At 41.2% G+C, this 19,851-nt stretch overlaps 1 protein-coding gene across 2 annotated transcripts in view; it reads left to right on the top strand.

The window, feature by feature from the left end:
* Positions 1 to 8,756, top strand: part of LOC108608984 (lachesin) — a 184,671-nt gene extending 175,915 nt beyond the window's left edge. The window contains exons 14-15 of one of the 2 annotated variants that reach the window (XM_089461692.1): positions 6,207 to 6,251; positions 7,030 to 8,756. In XM_089461692.1, coding sequence (XP_089317818.1) covers positions 6,207 to 6,251; positions 7,030 to 7,148 — 164 coding nt within the window. In that variant the 3' untranslated portion in view covers positions 7,149 to 8,756. The remainder of the gene's footprint in view (positions 1 to 6,206; positions 6,252 to 7,029) is intronic. The other variant, XM_089461695.1, reaches the window with a different exon arrangement.
* The last annotated feature ends 11,095 nt before the right edge of the window (positions 8,757 to 19,851 follow it).

Raw genomic sequence — 19,851 nt, 5'->3', positions numbered from 1 at the left:
AAAGAGACAACAATTGAGTCAACTGAGGTATGCAACTATTTACATCATAGACACACACACACACACTCATACACACTCATGCCCAGAGATAGTGAAGGTATAGAGGCAAGTAGTTAACGTTAGATACTCACGCTTAGTGTGGCTTAGCTATAGTTCCATATATATATGTGTGTGCGCGTGTGTGTGTGTGTTGGGGTCAGAGTGTTGGGCTGTGGGGTCAACACTCTGCACAGCACATGGAGACATAAAAAATAATGCATTTTGTGCACGCGAAAAAATACTCGACATAAAGCAAAAAAAAAAAAAAAAAAAAAGAAAAGTTGAAGCAGTAAAAGAAAAAGCGAAGTTAAATAAAATTACAACATAAAGTACAGAGTGTTGGTATGTGTGTGTATGTGTGCTGTTGTTGTTGTTGCTGTGTGTGGGTGTGTGTGTGTGTGTGGCAAGCAGCTAGCGAGTGCTAGAAGAAATATCCAAAAATGAAAGACTCGTTGAAAGTTGCGTAAAAAACTTGCTGAAACTGCCAACTGAGGACCAGTCAGCGATGGCAATAGCAATGGCAATGGCAATACCCAAAACAACAACAACAACAGCAAATAATAAGAAGAAGAAGCAGACGAAGAAGAAGTAGTGGTAGCTATAGCAGGCGACGCATTCAAAAGGATGACAAAGTGGACCCTTACACTGGCAGCAGGACGCGACTGTCGTCTGCTCAGCGCAGCTCAAATTTTCAATTTACTTGTCCAATGTCTGGCTATCTCTGTCACACACCTCTCTCTCTCTCTCTCTCTCTCTCTCCCTCTCTGTCCCGCTCTGGCTGCTTTTGTGTTGCCGCGGGGAATGCTTTAGCAAAGGCTCCAAACAAACTGCAGCAATAGCAGCAACAACAACAACAACTTATATTCCTTTTTCTTTCGCTGTTGCATGTAAGTTGCAAAAAGTTTGCCACACACACAACTACATAAAAACATGTACTATGTATACATTGCTATATACAATGCATATATGTATATGCGCTGGCTAGATGTGTAATGCGAATTCTCGACGTGAATGTTATGTTTATGTAAAGTGCTGCTGGCTCGAGGGGGCCGGGAAGCTGTTGCTGAAGTTTGCCGCAAGTGCTGCTCGCATAACACAAAGGAGATCAGACTGCATTATAATAAGTACAACACACACACACACGCACACGCATAAGCAGCTGTGGCTGCTTTAAGCTCAACTTTAACTCTGGTCAGCCGGTCATTGCCTTGAGCTATTTGCTAGCCAAGTTAACTACGATTCGGCTGCAAGTACAAAAAAATGGAATAAAACGGCCAACAATTCAGTGCAAATCCGCAATTTAGCAGCGCAGCCAGAAACGCGCCAAATCCTGAACCACAGCACCGCCGCACCACAGAAATTTCAACAACTTTTCAAACCCAATTCAAATGCGCTGTCTCTCTCTCTCTGTCCTAGCTCTGGCTCTGTCACTGCTCCTGTGTATGAGTGCTCGGTATTTATTGCTCAAAATCCAGCCAAAAATCTAACCGAAATACACTGCGAGAGAAAACGATCAAGAATATATATAGCTTTTATATATATACAAATTCTGGTACAAATATATATACACACACATACATATATATATTTGTTCACTTAAGCATATTATATAATATGATAATATTAATATTTATTTTAAACAAAAATAAACAAGTAAGAACGTTGCAGTCGGGCGTTACCGACTGCGGAATACTCATTCACATCCCATCAACAATTTAGTAGTTAAGTTTCGTTCTAATACTGTAGAATATACAGGTTTTTCCGATTTGCCACGCCCCAACTGGGCGTAGACACCTCATTTTTGGTCAGTTTTTAGAAAGAGATAACGTTACCCTAACTGCAAAGTTTGAATGCTTACCCTAAAAAAATGTGAAAATTACAGGGTACTTTTCGATATGCCACGCCCCTAAAGAGGCGTAAAAATTATTTTTAGGGAATCGATAGAGGAGGCTACCAGTAACTCAACTATCCAAATTGGAAGCTTCTAGCTATTATACTTTAGGAGATAAAAACTTTTGCGGTTTGCCACGCCCCCTGTGGGCGGACATATATCCGACAAAACTTTTTGGTCTTGGGTGATCAGTCCGAGTATATATACAAAATTTGAGGTCTCTGCCATCAATAGTGTCCAAAATATAGGAGAATTTAAAAAATCACTATATCTTCAGGTCCGATTTGCCACGCCCCCAACGGGCGTAGACTTATAATTTATCTTCAGACTTTATAGAATCATACCATTAGCTGACGTGCAAAATTTCAGCATTCTAGGTTTATAACTTTAGGAGATACAGTTTTATCCGATTTGCCACGCCCCCAATGGGCGTAGATATATCCGCCATAGCTCGTGATCTTGGGTGGTCAACGCGGACCTACATACCAAGTTTCAGCTTTCTAGCTCTTCAACAAACATGATTTCTGGTATATCGGAAAATGCATTTTCCGATTTGCCACGCCCCTAGTGGGCGGATCGGGAAAATTTTAACACTTTATAAATCGGAGATATACACGAGTATGTGTTCCAAATTTCAAGTCTCTAGCTTCAATAGCGCCGAAATAGATTGCGTTCATACGGACAGACGGACAGACGGACAGACGGACGGACGGACAGACGGACAGACGGACGGACAGCAAGACGGACATTGCACAAAACCAATATACTGATTCACTTTCGTGAATGAGTATAAAAACAAGCGAATGAAAGAAGTCTAGCTGAGAGTACTCCACTAGCAAATACCCTGCACTTCTTCTTCGTCCTTTATAAACACATGATAGGCAATAAGAATTTCATTTACTAATTTATTATTATATTTTTTTATGTTAAGCTAAATAAAATTAATACAAATAATTTAATTTAATTTCATTACATTTAACCTATCAGTTATATCGTATATCTCATATATAAATCACCACATTATATATCTTTTTTTTTTTAAGCATTTTCTTTCTTATCTTATTTTTTCAAGTATTTAATATTTGTATTATTGCTTAAAACATTTTTCAATTTAATATATAGAAAATAATATTTAATTAAGTCATGCTATACACTCAACTTTTACCCAATATCAACAGTTAAGAGACACTTATGCCCCAACTACTATCTCCTTTGTATGTCATTATCTGTTCATCAACTAAACCAAAAACCGCTTCTTTATGCTGAGTTCGATTAAAGTTAATAAAAAATACGCAACAAAAATAAATGTATCCATCCCTAGTTTCTCTCAGTGCAGGCGGATATCCACCGTGCCTGACTGATGTGCAGAGCCTTGGGCCAGCTGAACACCTTCTGCATTCAGGCAGTGCGTGTTGCCAGCTACTTGTTGTTGCTGTTGTTGTTGCTTTTATTGTTGGGAATGCAAATGCGTAGCACCTCTACCGCTCGCCTCCCCTCTCTCTGCCATAGGCCACTCGATCCACTCAAAAAAAAACAGAAACAAATCGCGCAGCAGCGCACAGAAAAAACTAAATATTTGTGCTCCAAAATGTAGCGCTTAAAAATCGGATTTAGCTGATGCACCTATCAGCACACAACTGTAAACTGTCTGTAGGTGTGTGTGTGCGTATGTGTGAGTGCGTGAATGTGTCTGCCTGTCTATGTATTTGTCGCTCGACCACAATGCTATTACGTGAATAGCGCGCTCGCCCGCTCGAGCACAAAAACCTATTTCAGGACCCCCCCACCCCGGCCGTAGCGCTTTCTGGGGCAGGTGCTGAAATGCGGCCGCTGTGGCAAATGCAACGTGGGCATGTTGCTTGTTTAGCGCAACGCGAAACCTGCATCGTGCAACGTGCAACGTGCAACACACCAAATCACAAGTGACGTTATGGTTTGTGCCACCAAACCGCAGGCAATAAAAGACGCAATGACAGTCGATGCCAATGACATCCAGTGACGGAGCGACAGCTCCAGCATTAGCCCCACTGCAGTGCACTGGCTACACACCGACACACCAACACACACACACACACACGCACCGTTACCTGCGCCTGTTTTCATTAGAAAATTCGTTGGCATTTGACTGGCGCCACAATTGACAATTTGGCCGTAGTTTATGCGTGGAGCACGCAAATTTATATGCTAATTCGATGCGTTTGACGGGCTTTTCCCAGCTTTTCTTTTTTTCGCGAACTCTCCAAATTGAGGCTTTTAAGGGCGCTGGCTGGCAGGGGTTGCCGGTGGCAAGTAGGCTGAATTTATAGTTCTGTTGCAACAGCATTTCTAAATTGAACGTGTCATGTTTTGAGGCAGCAGGAGCAGCAGCAGGAGAAGAAGGAGGAGGCAGCAGCACAGATGCCTCAATAGATTAGCTGTTCTGTTAGCAAGCACTATGCTGCAACAGCATGCAACACACACAGACACACACACACGCACACACACACATTCACTTACATATCCGGCTGTCCAGCTGTCCGTCCGTGTTGTTGTCCGTCTATTAAAAGTGTCAGCAAATGACTTGAACATGTGCGCCGCAGCAAATGAGAACACGTCAAGGATGTCAGTGGCTGCCGGTGCTAAGGACTGCCAGCTGCCTGCTGGCTGCCTGCTGTCTGAATGCAGAGATGCTGCCTGCTGGCTGCCGGCTGCATGGCCGGCGCCGTAGTCTCTGACAGCTACACATTCAATGAGATTTGTATGTTTTAGATAATGTCGAACCAGTCGTTCTCCAACTCAGCCGGGGGCTCATAGAAAAGCGAGCCACATCAAATATGAATAAGTTTTGAACGCTCATCGCACACTATCTCTCATTGACAGCTGTCGTGTAACAGTTTTGCAATAAGCACACACACACACATGCACATGCACAGCGACAGTGCACTGTGGGTCAAATTGGCAAAGGCAGTGGGAATTGACATTTCTAAATATTTTGTGAGAGCAAAACTCATTTTGAATTTTTATTTCAGTTTTTTAAAGTTTAAGGCGAAAAGAGCAAACGAAAATAAGTTTTTTTTTTTCCAATAGCTAGGCAATTATTATTATTATATAATTATTATTTAGCTCTTCCAGTTGGCATTTTTCTTTATGTAGCGATAAGTAAACTAAACGATTTACTCTTTGAAGAAAACATTTAATACAAAAAATCAATTTATTTTAAAGGCAACTAAAACAACTCTTTCCCATCAATTCATTACTTGCTTGAATTAATTAATACGCTTAGTTCGAAGAAAATGCGGCAAGTCTTCTAAAAAGCTTAGACTCAGACGAACTCAAGTAATATCTATTACTGAAGCATAATCCTTATATATATATCTTTACATATCAGCTTAAAGTATATTATAGCAAGATATTTGAGTTCATATAAGAACGGAAAATTAAATTAAAATTAAGAATTGACTGAGGCAAATATCGAACTTCAGTTGAAATCTCACGTCAAAAACTCAACTCTTTAGTATTTTCTGCTTTTTTTTCTTGAGCCTTTGCTTCCTTCTTTTTTGCTCGCATGCAGCTTAGAAATGCCCCACAGTGCTGGTTGTTGTTGTTGCTACTGCCAATTGGAGCTGAACCGGCTTGGAGTTTCATTAAAAGCCAGCTGTTGGCCGGATCAGTACAGGCTGTTGGGCTGTTGGGCTATTGGGCTCTTGGGCTGTTGGCTGTTGGGCTATTGGGCAACGTTGCCTTGGCTATTGAGCGCATGCATTTAACCTGGCCAGGTTCAGAGCCAGCCAACTGTGGTCCGGCCGCGCCGCCGCCCCCGCGCGGCTTTAGCGCTTGGTTTCTTTTACTTCTGGCCGGCTGAGCAGCCAATTGCAATTGGCAACGATGTCGCCAGGCGGCAGAGCTCAGCAGTGCACAGCACGTTCCTCGAGGCTTTAATGGCAAAATGTTCATTTGTCATTATTGACAGATGTCGCACGTTTGCCATTTTAATTGGCGGCTTACACAAAATGAGCTGCAGCCCAGTCAGCCAGACAGCCGGACAGCTGTCCAGCTCAGCTCAGCTGCCAGTCAGCCTGAATGTCTCAGTTGGCCAAATTGCGCAGCGCAGCGAGAGCGCGTTAATGATTTATCCTGCGGTCAAATATTTGATTTGAAACTCAGCTTAGCCATCGCATTTATCTTCTTCATTTTTGTTTGGTTAATTGCACCTACTTACGACTATCGTGTACTATCGCAACTATCGCCAACTACTTTTCCTATGACTGATCCACCTACACACACATATCAATTGCAGATGTCCTTGTCGATTTGTCCACATTCTTAAATCACGGTCAGTCAGGTCAGTCTCTCTCTCTATCTCTGTCACTCTGGCTCTCCTCTCTCTTTCTCTTTCTGTCTCTCTCTCTTTCTCTCTCTTTCTCTCTTTTATTTGCCTGTTTATATTTGCATGGTGCATAGTTTTTTGGTTTTCATATGCATGCGCTCCATGAAGAAACTCAATATTTGCGATAAGCTCACAGCTTCTCTAAAAAAATCTAAATAAATAAATAAAAATCTCAATAAAAAGCAAATATATATATACATGTGTGTGTCTTTCTCCATCTCTCTCTCTCTCTCTATGTGTGTGTGTGCGAATTTGCAGTTTACCAAGCATTTTGTGGCTACAAATTTATTTCCTTTTCTGTTCAATTTGCATTGCTTTCACAGCACAACAAAAAATGTCTATAAAATCTGATAAAAAAAAAAAAAAAAAACATAGAAAAAAGCTAAAAACGTTTTAAATGGATAACAAGAATTTATATTTACATATATGTGTGTATTTCAGTGTGTGTGTGCTATTTTTTGAAAACCCATTGGCAACATTTGAAACGTTGCAACCTGCATGAGTCCTGCCATTTCTTTTCAGCGCACAATATTGAAAAACTAATACACACACATGCACAGGCACAGCCACTCACACACACACATGCACATAAAGTGCAATAGAGATAACTGCATATATGAACTAATGATTGAATTTGCTTTCGCATACATTTATCTATATATCTTTGTTTTACCCTCTATTTCGGTCTGGCGCAGCAATTAAACATTTTCGCATGTTTCCCCCGATTTTTCAGATAACGAGATGCGAGATCTGAGCGTGACCTTCTATGGCAGCGGTGCGGTGAATCGGCAGCAACTGAGTCTGGTCACACTGAGCGGTGTTACGCTAATGCTGAAGCTGATTCTCGCCTAGATCTCAGATGAGCAATTGGTTCGCACACTTTGGATTTAAGTAACGAATTTCACCGCCAATAGCATTACTAAAATGGAACGGGTTCTCTTCATTTGTGTAGTATGCATGGAAGTGGGCAGTGGGCAGTGGGCGTGCCCCCAGAAAATAAGTAAGAAAACAGTTAAAAAGTAAACAGAAACAGATTAAAGACAGCTATTCTAGTTGTAACTTAGCCTAAGTCAAAGCAGAAAAAAAAAACGTAAAAAAAAAAAACATTTTTCTCAAAACTCCAAACTCTCAATTTTTGCAATTTCTCAGAACATTTCAAAGCATTAAACAAAATGAAAAACCAAAGAAACAAAATGGAACCATATAAATATATATATATACATTATATATATATATATACGATACAATCAATGTCATAGCATAAGCAACTGTTCATACTATCACACATACATACATATATAGACACACACACATACTCATGCATATATATCTTAACATTACAGCACTCGAAATTCCAGTGTAAATAGATTTTATTGCATACTTTTAGGCGTAGGAACAAACTGACAAACTGCACCAAAAGAAGTTGAACAAGCATTGCAAACTTGATGAATTATGAATATTGAAAGAAACACACAAAGACACACACACACAGACAGCCATACATATAACTTTGCTTGAGTGTGTGCGTAACTAGCAAATAGAGTACATCTATCTAGCGTCTAGACTAAACTTAAATAAAATCTTGTATGTGTTAATGAAATTAACATGCCAGTGCATAGCCAATTATTCGTAATCAACAACAAATTCGTGTATTTATTTGCGCATAAATATATACATAAATACATTTGGTTGGAATACCCACACAATGCTAAATGCGTATCGCAGTTTTTTCTAGCTTTTTGCCATTTTGGATGTCTGTAGTAGTAAGTAGCCTAAAAAATAAAAGAGACAAAGCAAAGCAAAACGAAAAATATACCAAGCGACATAGTAACATAAGCTCTTTGATTTCTACATGTAAATTACATAAATACACACATACACACACACACAGACAGTCACACGCACACGCACACAGGCATAGATATATATAAGCTTTGTATGACATAAGTGTAAATAAATTAGTAAAGGAAATTTGGAGCTAGAGCCGCCAAGGCCCAAGGCAAATCCAAGTCGAATACATTCACATATACATTAAATAAATATATATATTTATATTTAAATATTAGCAAATTTGTGACGTCATCAAATTGTCATGCAAACAGGGTGCGTGCCAGTTTGATTTACTTTCAACTCTTCCAGCATTACTTTTTCGTTTTGTACATAAAAATGCACCAAAGTTAAATACAATTATCTAGATATACGTATATACATACATATACATATATACATATGTATGAAACGTAAGGCGAATAAAACATGTTGCATAGGCACCCGTTTAGGTTCTTCATTTATGTCACAGGCACCCTGTATTTTAATTTTTAGCAAATTTCTCAAAGCTAGGCAAAATATTAAATATAGTCAAAGGACATACAGAACATAAATTATGATAAATTTAAAGCAGCTGTTGCTTAAAATAAATATTTAAATAAAAAGCAAACAAAAACCAAAATGGAAAAAAAATGGAAAAAAATTAAGTGTAAACACGCAAATTGATTTACAAATAAGAAAATAAATAAACAATTTACTCAAAACACAGCTTTTAAAACATTTGATTAAAAAAGTCATTCGCCTGGACGAAGCCAACAAAAACACAAAAATCAGAAAATAATAATAAAAAACTAAATTAAAATGGAAAATATAAAAGAAAAGTGTATGTTTAATTCAAACTCATGGCCAAAATGCAGCAAAAAGGGCAAGGCAAACGTATTTATAATTATATTAAAATAAAGCATCAACCACATATATATGTATGTATATATATATATATATATATATATATATATATATATATATATATATATATATATATATATATATATAATTGCAGTTTCTGTTCGACTATGAAATTCTCCCTTATCCCGCCCCGATTCCCACCCAAAACTCCATTTTTGCTTAGTGCCCACGATGAGTACATACACACACACACATATATATATATATATAGTATATATATATGCTATAATGATGTTCTATGTATATGTGCGTTTATATGTGTAATTTAATATATAATATATATATTTAGTTATAGTTTAAAACTGTATTTTTAGTTAATGCTAAAACAGAAACAAAAAACAAAACCAAAAAACTTAATGTGTACAATTCGAAAGATACTTTTCCGAGCAACAGATTCTCAGATCCGCAGATCTAATTATAATCCACACCAACAACAAAAACCACAACAAGAACAAATTGAAAACATTTTCTGCATTCAATGTATATGTGACTAGATACGTACTCCTATGTATATGTAATATGTATATTTGATTATTTTGTAAACATTTTTCAAACAACAACTACATATAAATAAAGTCTATATTAACATATAAATGTATACAAAAGATATATTTCAATGAAGTCAACGACGTTAGTCATTCATATTTTCTAAAAAGACAAAAGTGAGTATATATGGCTATATATTGTATAATACCTACTAATATTATAGTGAATGCTGTGAAAGTTTTAATTCCTTTATGCCTCTATTCATTGGTTCATCTAAGATCAAGTTTCCTAGTGCAGTTGATGCCTTTATGATCTAATAGTGCATCGCATTATACTATATATAATATAAGATAATACGTTCCTGAGCTCCCTTAACAACGGCTCCAATACTCTCGTTCAGACACGGATTTGATTGAAAGGTTTGCAGCAAATGTAAATAAACTGGGTTTATTCTTACAGTTATTTTCATAGTGGCACTCACTGGCAGCATCTCAACTCACGCCGAACTACCTATGAAGTGGCTCATCTTAAAAATTACAGTTTTTTTTTCATCTCTCCCCCTCTCTTTTTATTTTTTTGAGCTGAGAGCTTCACTGATTCATACATCTCGCTGCGATTTCTATGGCATTCGTGTTGAGGAGCTGAGATGAAAACTTACTTTTCTTTATTTACACAAACTCTTTAGTAGCTCGCTCACCTCTATTCTCTGCGATATGTGTGTGAGTGTGTGTGTGTGTGTGTGTGTGTGTGTGTGTGTGTGAGACAGCAAACGTGCACGAGAAGAAGGACGAGTCTTTCATGGAAATGGGAAATGGAAAAGTTTTGCATGATGGGGAACAGCGAGCATGTGATGGGGCGATAGGCGGTGGGCATGGCAAAACTTTAAATGGAAAATTTGACAGGCGAATATAACGTTTATTTAAATAGGAGCACATAACTGTATGGACTGCACTAGGGCAAGGCGAGGCGGGGCGGGGCAGGGCAGGTGGGCCGACGGTGCTTGTACAAGCTGTTGACAATGGCCAGGCCAGGCTAGACAGCCAGGCAGGTGTAATATATGCATAACAAACACACACACACATACATACGCACACTCATTCACTCACTAAATACAGCTGCTGGTTGAAATTGAAAAGTTGCTCGAACAAGTTGCAAACATCAAAATAAAACCCACACGGCATAAAAACCAACAAAATGGCCTCAGCAAATTCTGTTGGCATAATATTATTGCCGGGCTAATTTGAGTCGAAAGCCCAGACGGGCTGCCATCGGTTTCGCCTCGTTTCGCCACGTTTCGCCACGTTCGCTGTTCCGTTTTGCCCCGTTTCGCAAGGTGCAAATGGCATAAAATAACCTGCGCCAAAAAGTAGGCAACACAAAGCGGACAACAAGTTGCACCTGAACCCAAATATGCCTACGTGCCGCAGCGCGTATATTGAAAGCGAATGCGACCGAGAGTGTATGTGAATGCGAGTGTGAGTGTGAGGCGAGCATGGAATGCAAAAACATGCCAACATCGTGTGTGTGTGTGCGTGTGTGTTGAGGTGTGCGCAGGTGTGTGCGCAACTTCCCCTCGCCTGTGCTCAGCTCATTTCCGGGCATTGTTTTTCGCCAGCAACGGCAGCAGCAGCAGCAGCTGTGCTGTTTTTACGTTATGAGCTACTTGTTGTCCCCATGCGCAGCCAAACACACTTGCACACACACACACACCATGCAGTGCTGCTTGTGTGTATATGTCATAATGCATTATGGCAACACGAACAACACTCGACAGCTGTGTGCGTGTCACACATACACACACAGCGACCACTACATAAATATTTGCATATGAAATTTATTATGCTAAAAATAAGCCAAGATTTAAGAGCGAGTGCGAAATAAGGCCAACTTAGCTGGCCCGGGCCAGGCCAGGCCGGGCCAAAGGCTGGCTGCATAATGAAGCCAGACGCGCGCTTCTCGGCGCTGCGGCAGCAACAAATGTCATGACATCTTCAGCAGCTCCGCCTCCCAGCGAGCCACATCAGCCGCATTCACACCTCGCCAACTGAAGCCTATTTATGTGACATGGCAAGCGACTCGGTCGCCGTCGCCGTCGCCGTTGCCGTTGCCATCGCCGTCTTCCTTGCAATTTGAGACCCTTTTGTGCGACCGGAAGTGGGTCACATATGCAGGCAGCTGCAGTTGAACTGCAGGCCAAGACAAAGCACAAGCATGCCTGTAATTAAGACCGCGGCCACAACTTCCCCTCGCCTTTGCGCTCAACGAATGGGCACAGCATTTGTGCCACTCGAGTGCCGCCGCGCCACTCGAATCGCCTCGCCCCGTCTCGCCCCGACTCGTGTATTTGCGCTCATATTTCTGTGGCCCCGGCGCAATTTCTGTATAAATTAACTTCAGCTTTAAGCGGCTTTTGAGGCAGCCTGCGCTCTCTCTCTCTTTCCCTCTCCCTCTCTCTCCGTCCAGTTGCCAACTTGTTAAGTGTTTGGCCAAGACGCGCGTAATGCGTTTATCGGAAGCTCGAAACATTTGCATGCTTTTAGGCGCGCCAACCCAGCCCAGATACAAATCTAAAAAGATTGCAAATCCCAGGGATAAGCCGAGAGTCCTGCGAAAAGCAGCTAAATTATGTATGCTGGATATACAGAGTTTTTCTCTTTTTCATCTCGTATATGACAAATAGATTTCAAAATAGTTTTCGATAGCAAATCAGTGGATTTGTGTGTTGCTAAGAGTAGAAGGATATGAGTGATAAGCAGCTAAACTTCAACTGCTTGGACTTAAAATTATTGAGATATTTTTTATTCAGAAAATTCAGGTAAGAGTCAAATCTACGTAGCAAAATCCACTTACAACTGGAGCGAGGTAATCCAATTTGTTTATTTTGGATTTTATTTTTATTTGATAAATTATTCACAGATTAGTGTCCTGCTGGCTTTCTGAATATTTTACTTCAACAGAAATTCATAATAATATTTTTTGTAGGCAATGGAAGATAATGAGTCGAAAAATGTTAATGAGAATGATGGATTTATACAAGAAACAGTTATGGAGGTAATCTTATTACATACACATACACATACAGATTTAGATCATGACACGATCGAAAAGTTCTTCTTAGTGATGTCTGCGCAAGTAACAAATATCTGTTCTCTCTATAAAAATACTCTTTTACAGAGTGAATATGTTATATAATATATATATGATCGAGACTTGTATCTGTTCCCATCGCGCTGCAAACGAGAGCTCCACCATTCAGATCTTTAGATCAAGTATCAGGAAAAAATTTTATAGCCTCGAAAATCATCATAAATTCTTTCTAATACTGAAAGATTCAGATTAAATCTGAATTATATAGAAGTGATTACACTAAGCGTGGCATAACAGAAAATATTTCACTCCACGGAGCTTGAGAGCTTTAAAGTTTATTGAGCTTTAAAAACAAAGTTGAACTTCTCCCCCATATACACATAAATTATATGATGGAAGATATGTTGGCAGATATAAAAATATCGATTTTATAATAAATTTCCTCATTCAGCCGTAAAATAAATAATTGTAGAGACGCTTGAGCTCGAGTGCAATCGAATGAAATCCAGGCATATATTTTCGTTGCAATCGAGAAAAATGTTGTAGACCACTAGACCTGCAGAATTCTCATTAATTTAATATTCAAAATATCGGAGCAGATAACACTCTCTTAATAGAACCTCAAATCGTCCACAAAATGGTTTTCAATGGACAGATCCGAATATCCAAAGCTGTTGCTCGACAATTTCCTCAGTTAAGATTTTCGCCTTTGCGAATTAAGCCAACAATCGCTCTCAAGCACATATGAGCTGCATGGCTTGCACTGCTAGAGCTGGGAGTAGCTGCGTCTGCCCTCCTTCTCCTCAGTATGCGCGTCATCTTAATCCGTTTCACAAGAGAGCAACGGCAAAACAGAAGCAGTCGCTCAACGGGTGGGCGCTGAACGTCACGAGTGACTGGCACTTCCGCTTGCCACGCCCATGCACCCACCCCGCCCCGCTGTTCGTGCTGGTGCAACAAGCAAATGCGCGTAACAAGTGCCACTCAAGCTGTGCCCCAGGACGAGAGGACGAGAGGAAAGCCATTTAATGGGCTGCCACAGCGTCGGCCATTTATACTCATATGTCGCGAGTGTCCTTTGTCCTCTGTCCTCTGTCCTCAGTGTCCCCTGTCGCCTGACGTCGCTAAGCAGCTACTTTAATTCATAATGCAGCGACAGTCGCCTGCAAAAGTCGTCAACGGCTGCTGTCAGCTGCTGGCGAACTGATAGGGCTTCGGCCGGCCCCATCATCCATCAATATGCACTTCATCTATGGGGGCTTTTCCGCTTCATATACTTACATATTTCATTAGTGCATTCACTGCACTCGCCTTTGTCTTTAAAGCACAGCAGTTGCATGCCCGAATGTTAATTAAGACAACTAATTAAGCTGATTAACCAAGACACAAAGTGAATGGCGCAGGGACATCAAAAGCATACCCTACTCCCGGGGGAATCAGTTTGTGCTCCGACAGTTGCCTCACACGCATCTATTCAAACCTCAGAGCCTCAAGCATCTCCCGAGGCAGAGGTGTGAAAAATTTAATAGCCACGCCCACTAAACTACACTCATGGGTCATTAAAAAGTCGAAGGCTGCCTTCGTGCATACTACAATTGCCACGCCTACTTCTAAATACTCTCCATGCTTTTAAGCTATGCAACTCAACTTTCAGTACTCTGGGCAGGGTATTTTAAAGTTGAGCACATTTAAATCAAATACTCTCAAGCTATTGCACATGTTTTGTAGAAAGTTTTAATAGAAATAGGCAGCATAGCAGGTAGAGTAATATAGAGTATATAGAATAAAGAGCACAGTCCATCCTATGATGTATATATATAGTCTACACAAATGTAATAGCTCTATGAAAAGAGTATATTTTTTAACAAAATATATTGAATTCATGATAGGGTAATTTGTATGCAAACTTTTTTCTGATCAACCGAGAAAATCATAAACTACATTTATATCTATTGTTGTCATAAAATAATAGTTTTTTAATATCAGTATCGATTCACGATCTCATAGATGGTAGATCTCTCACATCTTTAACTGTTGTTATTGTAATTACTGTAAGACCGATGAATATCGTAACTGTTAGGCTTTCAATTCAATTAAAAATTCTTGGAAAAAACATTACAGGGTATCTCAACATTTGGCATTGCCATTTCATTTAATTCACGACTGCGAAACGAGCAGCAAATGACGTTGCCAATTATTTATAATGCTGCATTTGTTGTTGCCCTGGCTTAGGCAAGTGGCATGTGGTCTCGTTTCATCTATTGTTTGCCTTTAAAATTGGAACAACGTTACGTATACGTAATAACATTTATAAATACGCCTAACAACCTGCACTCACACACACACACACGCACACACACAGACATCTACTGGTATTGATGTGCAGCTAATGCGACCCCTGAGAATGACCAGGCAGCAGTCAATGCAGCAACAGCAGCAGCAGCAGCAGCAGGAGCAGCAGGAGCATCAGCAGCAGCAGAATGCCAGCCAACAGCCAACAGGCAACAGCCAACAGCCAGCGGCGCTAACGAGCGATGCCTTGGAGAGGCCGTCGCTTGGCTGCAATTGTTGGCAAAGCTGAATGCCAAAGCAAATAGCAGCACAGGGAAATGGCTGCAGGGGCTGAGGGTGTGGCAAGGATCTGGCCAGCTGAAACTAAATGGAAATGCACCAAAAAAAAAAAAAAAGAAGAGGAACCCTACAAAAAGTTTGTTGCAACAACAGCAACAACAAGAACAACAACAACATCAACAATAACAAACAGCAGCCAAATCAGAAAATCCGATTTGCATGGATTTGTTGGTTTTCTTTTGTTGTCGCTGGATCCTAGCGCGCTGCCGCCGTCCATGTTGTTGCTATTATCCTGCAAACTATTGAAATTGTTGTTGTTCTTGTTGTCGTTGTTGCTATTGTAGTAGTTCCTGCTGATGTTGTTGTTGTTGTTGTTGACTTTGTTATTTTTTCTTAATGTTAGCTCAATAAAAAGTGTTGCCATCGTTTTCTATTCTGCGCTTTGGCTTGTTTCTTGTTGCATGCCCCCTCGCCATATTTAAATACCCTGTAGGCTGTGAAGGCATAGGGTATAAGCACATACAAAGAAATACATTAGCGATAAGGCCTCGATCATGAGAGACAGCTCAGGCCTCTCTATCTTGCACGGCGAAGCTGAATTCTGGAAAAGATAGTAATGTATCCTATGTATTTGAAATTGATCGATAAAATAGGACATATAGAATATAGATCTACATCGATCAGTAAGAGAAGTTTTTACTAGAGACTTGTCGAACATCGCTGTCTGTCACAGAAGGCGTTGAAATTCGGATAAAGGGATATCGACATCAATTTTATTATTATAGTTTATCGATAATTATCGATTTTGAAATTGAAGTTTTATGACTTTTTTATGGCCTATTTTGGCCTTTGAGATGACTTTTGCTTCACATACCCCATAGATAAACCTTCAACTTCTGCTCAGCAAATCGTCCCACACTTACAGCATATCTTTCAGTCAGTCAATTTCCATTGCTTGTGCCTTGCATCCTGTTTCGTTTTCTATTTCATATTACTTTTATTTTGCATTTGTTTGTGTGTATTGTTGTTTCTGGTAAATTGTGTTTTCCCTGTTCATTCATTCGTTGGTTAGATTTTGCACCTCACACTCGGCGCTGCCTAAACTCCCGCTCTCCAGCGCCAGTGCCACTACCACGCCCACACTCATTGCCAATGGCCCCGGCGGGTGCTGCATTTGCTAGCAACAGAATTTTTCAGTGATTTTACATGTAAGCATCCTTCTGAGCTGTGGCATGTCCGCAATTGAAGCAGCAGCAGCAGCAGGAGCAGCAGGAGCAGAAGCAGGAGCAGCTCCCGCTGCCAGGCTCATGTCCTCGAGTGCTGGTCCTTCATGACTGTTGTTTTTGCCTTCGTTGTTTTCGCTTTTTCCTCTTCTCCTTTACTCTATACGTTTGTCCTGTTTGATTTTTTATATCGCTCTGTCTGCTGACCCCGAGTTGGCTGTTGCCAGCGTCAACGAAGTTGTCATTTTCGAATGCTACATGCCACTTGCCACATGCCACATGCTACATGCCACATGCCACACGGCGAAAATCGCCCACTCTGCACTTCAGTTGCCAATTGTTCGATTTCATTGCACATTGTTGCGCATTTTTCGCTAAACTCTCTAGTGTTTTACAACTGTGTGTGTGTGAGTGTGTGTGTGAGTGTGTGCCTTACAGTAGTTTCCCTTGTACAATTACGTAATCTACATAATTCTTCTTCTTCAGTTTGATTTTGTCTCATGTAGCTCATGTCAACATTTCCCACAACGCTTATGCTGCCCGATCCTTGTGGCCAGCTCTTGAATTGATACAGCTCGCCCTTTCCCCCGAAACCAGACCCAGCCCGAAACCAGGCCCCGCCCACTGTTGGACTACCTCTTTTCCGCATTTGTTATTGTGCTTGTGCTCTGCCCGGCAGTTGCTTACTTCACTTGTTGCTTGTTATCATTGCCGCCAAGTGCTGGCAGCCGCAGCATAACCACAGCTTGTGCCACTCCCATAGACACCCACTTATACACACACACACACACACGCACACACACACGCACGCACACTTACAGCCACATCCAAAAATATTTAAGCATTTTAAGAGTGCTTTAATTGAGAGCAGCCGAAAAGCGTATACCCTGTAACAAGTTAAACTCTCCGAAAAAAAAAAAAAAAACATATAACAAGTTGAAACATGAATTACTGTAAGCTGGGAAACACGAGTTGAGTTTATATTTATTGAACAGCTTTCTTAAAATTTTATTGTTTAACAAAGAGGATGATTTCTGCAATCCTTCAAAATCTTACGATATACTGCAATGGGCCAGAATATGAAATGGATTTTGTATTAATTATTTATAAGCTTAGTGCTTATGGAAATCGATATTCAATTTGTCAAATTTTATGTTTCCAAGACATTGAAGTACATCAAAGATCGATATATATCGATTTAAAAAAAAATGATTCTACAAAGTATTTAATTTGAATTGATTTTTTCCTTAAATTGATAAATGGAAAATACGAAGAGCTTAAGGCCAGATATCCATCGCATCTGTATAGTCAGACATGAATATGCCCACTGATCAACAACTGCTCCATAATAATAGAGCGACACCTCGCACCATAAATGCATATTCCCAATATGCCGTCTGCTTTAGCCTCATTCTCTTATACATTCCATAAATGCGTGCAGGGTATAAATGCGAGCGAAAAGAAAAGTCCAGCCCAGCCCACCTTAGCATGTGTTTGCCTTCCGGCTGCTGGCAGCTCGAGCTCGGGCTGGAGCTGGAGCTGGCACTCGAGTTCGAGTTCGAGTTGGGCCCACTGCTGGAGCGACTGACTTTACACATTTTCAATGAGTTAATGCGTGTGTTTTGATTGCGGCAGCTGCTTTGTGTTACCGGCAATGGCGCCCCGTTCTGGTCGTGATCCCGGAGAACAGGCAGTCGACTTCATGCGGTGCAGGCATTGTCAGCTGGCAATCGCATTATTATGCGCATTGCTCGCATTATGGCCAACTCAGAAGTGCGTCCAGCGAGGGCTAACAATGCCCTCAGTTAGCAGCAGCAGCAGCAGCAGCAGCAACACGATAACGATACCATAATCCATCATAAGTTGAGTCAGCTCTCTCCCTCTCTCTCACTCTTACTCTCTCTCTCTCTCCATTCCATTTGCGCCTTGTGCCAGCTACAACGGGGCTTTTGTTTTCAGCTCAATCGGTGTGTGCTAGGTTTGTGTAAGTATATGTGTGTGTGTGTGTGCAAGCCAATTGTTGAATGAAAATCCATTTCATTTTAACATGTTGGCCACAATTAGTGCACATCCAGCAGCGCTGGCACTGAAGCTGGAGCTGGAGCTGGCTTAATCCCCTCGCCCACACAGGTCATGCGGCTCCTGTGCCTTGGCCAGGACATGCATGCAAGGGCCTCCTCGCCGTGTCCTGACTCGGCTGTCGTGGCCGTATCTGAGCCCTGTCAGGCAGCTGCCAGCTGAAGTGGCATTAAGATCGTTTGGCCTCGCTGCCGGACTTGGTTGCTCCTCCTCCACTAGATGATTTGTGTTTTTTATGCAGGATTCGCCCGTCGTTAAGCGCGCTTGGCTTTAATTTGCCAGAGGCGAGCCAGAAGTTTTGCCCGCAAAATGGCTCAATTTAGCGGCTTTCAAAAAATTGCAGTCTTATGCCAAATAAATATAAACAAAGTGCAACAATTTTCTAAATACAAAGTCGTCTATATACATGTATGTGTGTGTGTGTAGTCTCGTAGTGTGTGTGTGTGCGTGAGTGTTGCTCGGCACGCAAGCGAGCAAGCTGCTTCGCCTCTTGTTGGCCCTCTGGCGCATTAAATTAATTAAAAAATAAATAAAGAAAATCCGAGAAGTTTATAAAATTGTTAAGAAAATTCCAAGCGGGTGTAAGCGACTCGCACATGCACTACAAGCTGGCAAAAGCAGCATAAAGTGAGTGAAAGAGAGAAAAAGAGTTATTCAATCTGCAGCTTATAGCCTGAATATATCACTCATCTACAAATCGGGTATGCACGACTATACAAATGCATGTAGAAACAACTCTATATTCTCTCTCAGACATGCAGCTCGACAGCTTGACAGCCAGCCGTAGCTACTCCCTCTGTCCTCTCCTCGAGAGTGCTACAAAGTACTTGGGGGCGCAGCAGGGGCGTGGCCAGGCCGAAAACTGCAAATTAAGAAAATGCAGCACACGACAAAATCGAATAAACAGCAAACCCTAACTAGAGGGAGCTCGAAGGGGGTGGGGAGGGGGCGAGTGCAAGTGCATGCAACTGCAAATTGAAACGATGTCAGAGCGTGCCACGCCAAGTGGCAAGACCCTGCGCCGTGCCCCATGCCCCATGCCCCCAGCCAGGCAGTGCCACTCCAAGCCGCGGCAGGCACGTGAGGTCAGGTCGCTCGTTCATTAATCAAAACAATTAACGAGACCGCATTTGGGCGACGTTTCCGTTTTTTGTGAAGTGCCCGCACGTAAAGCCGACGGAAGGCAATGCGAAAAAATAAATAAATAAAAATATTATCAGAAATAATGAGGCGACTTATTAAGCCTTGCCACGCCCCTAATGCGCCAGGGCAAAAGGCTACGCAGCTCAAGCGCTGGGCAGCGAGCGAGAGCTAGAGAGCGATAGCAAGAGTGTGAGTGAGAGGCAAAGTGAGGCTAGCTCTGCCCTTGGGCCATG

This window comes from Drosophila arizonae, chromosome 2 (assembly GCF_054131065.1).
Source record: "Drosophila arizonae isolate 15081-1271.41 chromosome 2, UAZ_ARI_1.0, whole genome shotgun sequence".
In the NCBI taxonomy this organism is placed as follows: Eukaryota; Metazoa; Arthropoda; class Insecta; order Diptera; family Drosophilidae; genus Drosophila; species Drosophila arizonae.
The sequence above is the reverse complement of the archived record's forward strand: the minus strand, read 5'-3'. Positions and strand labels throughout refer to the sequence as shown.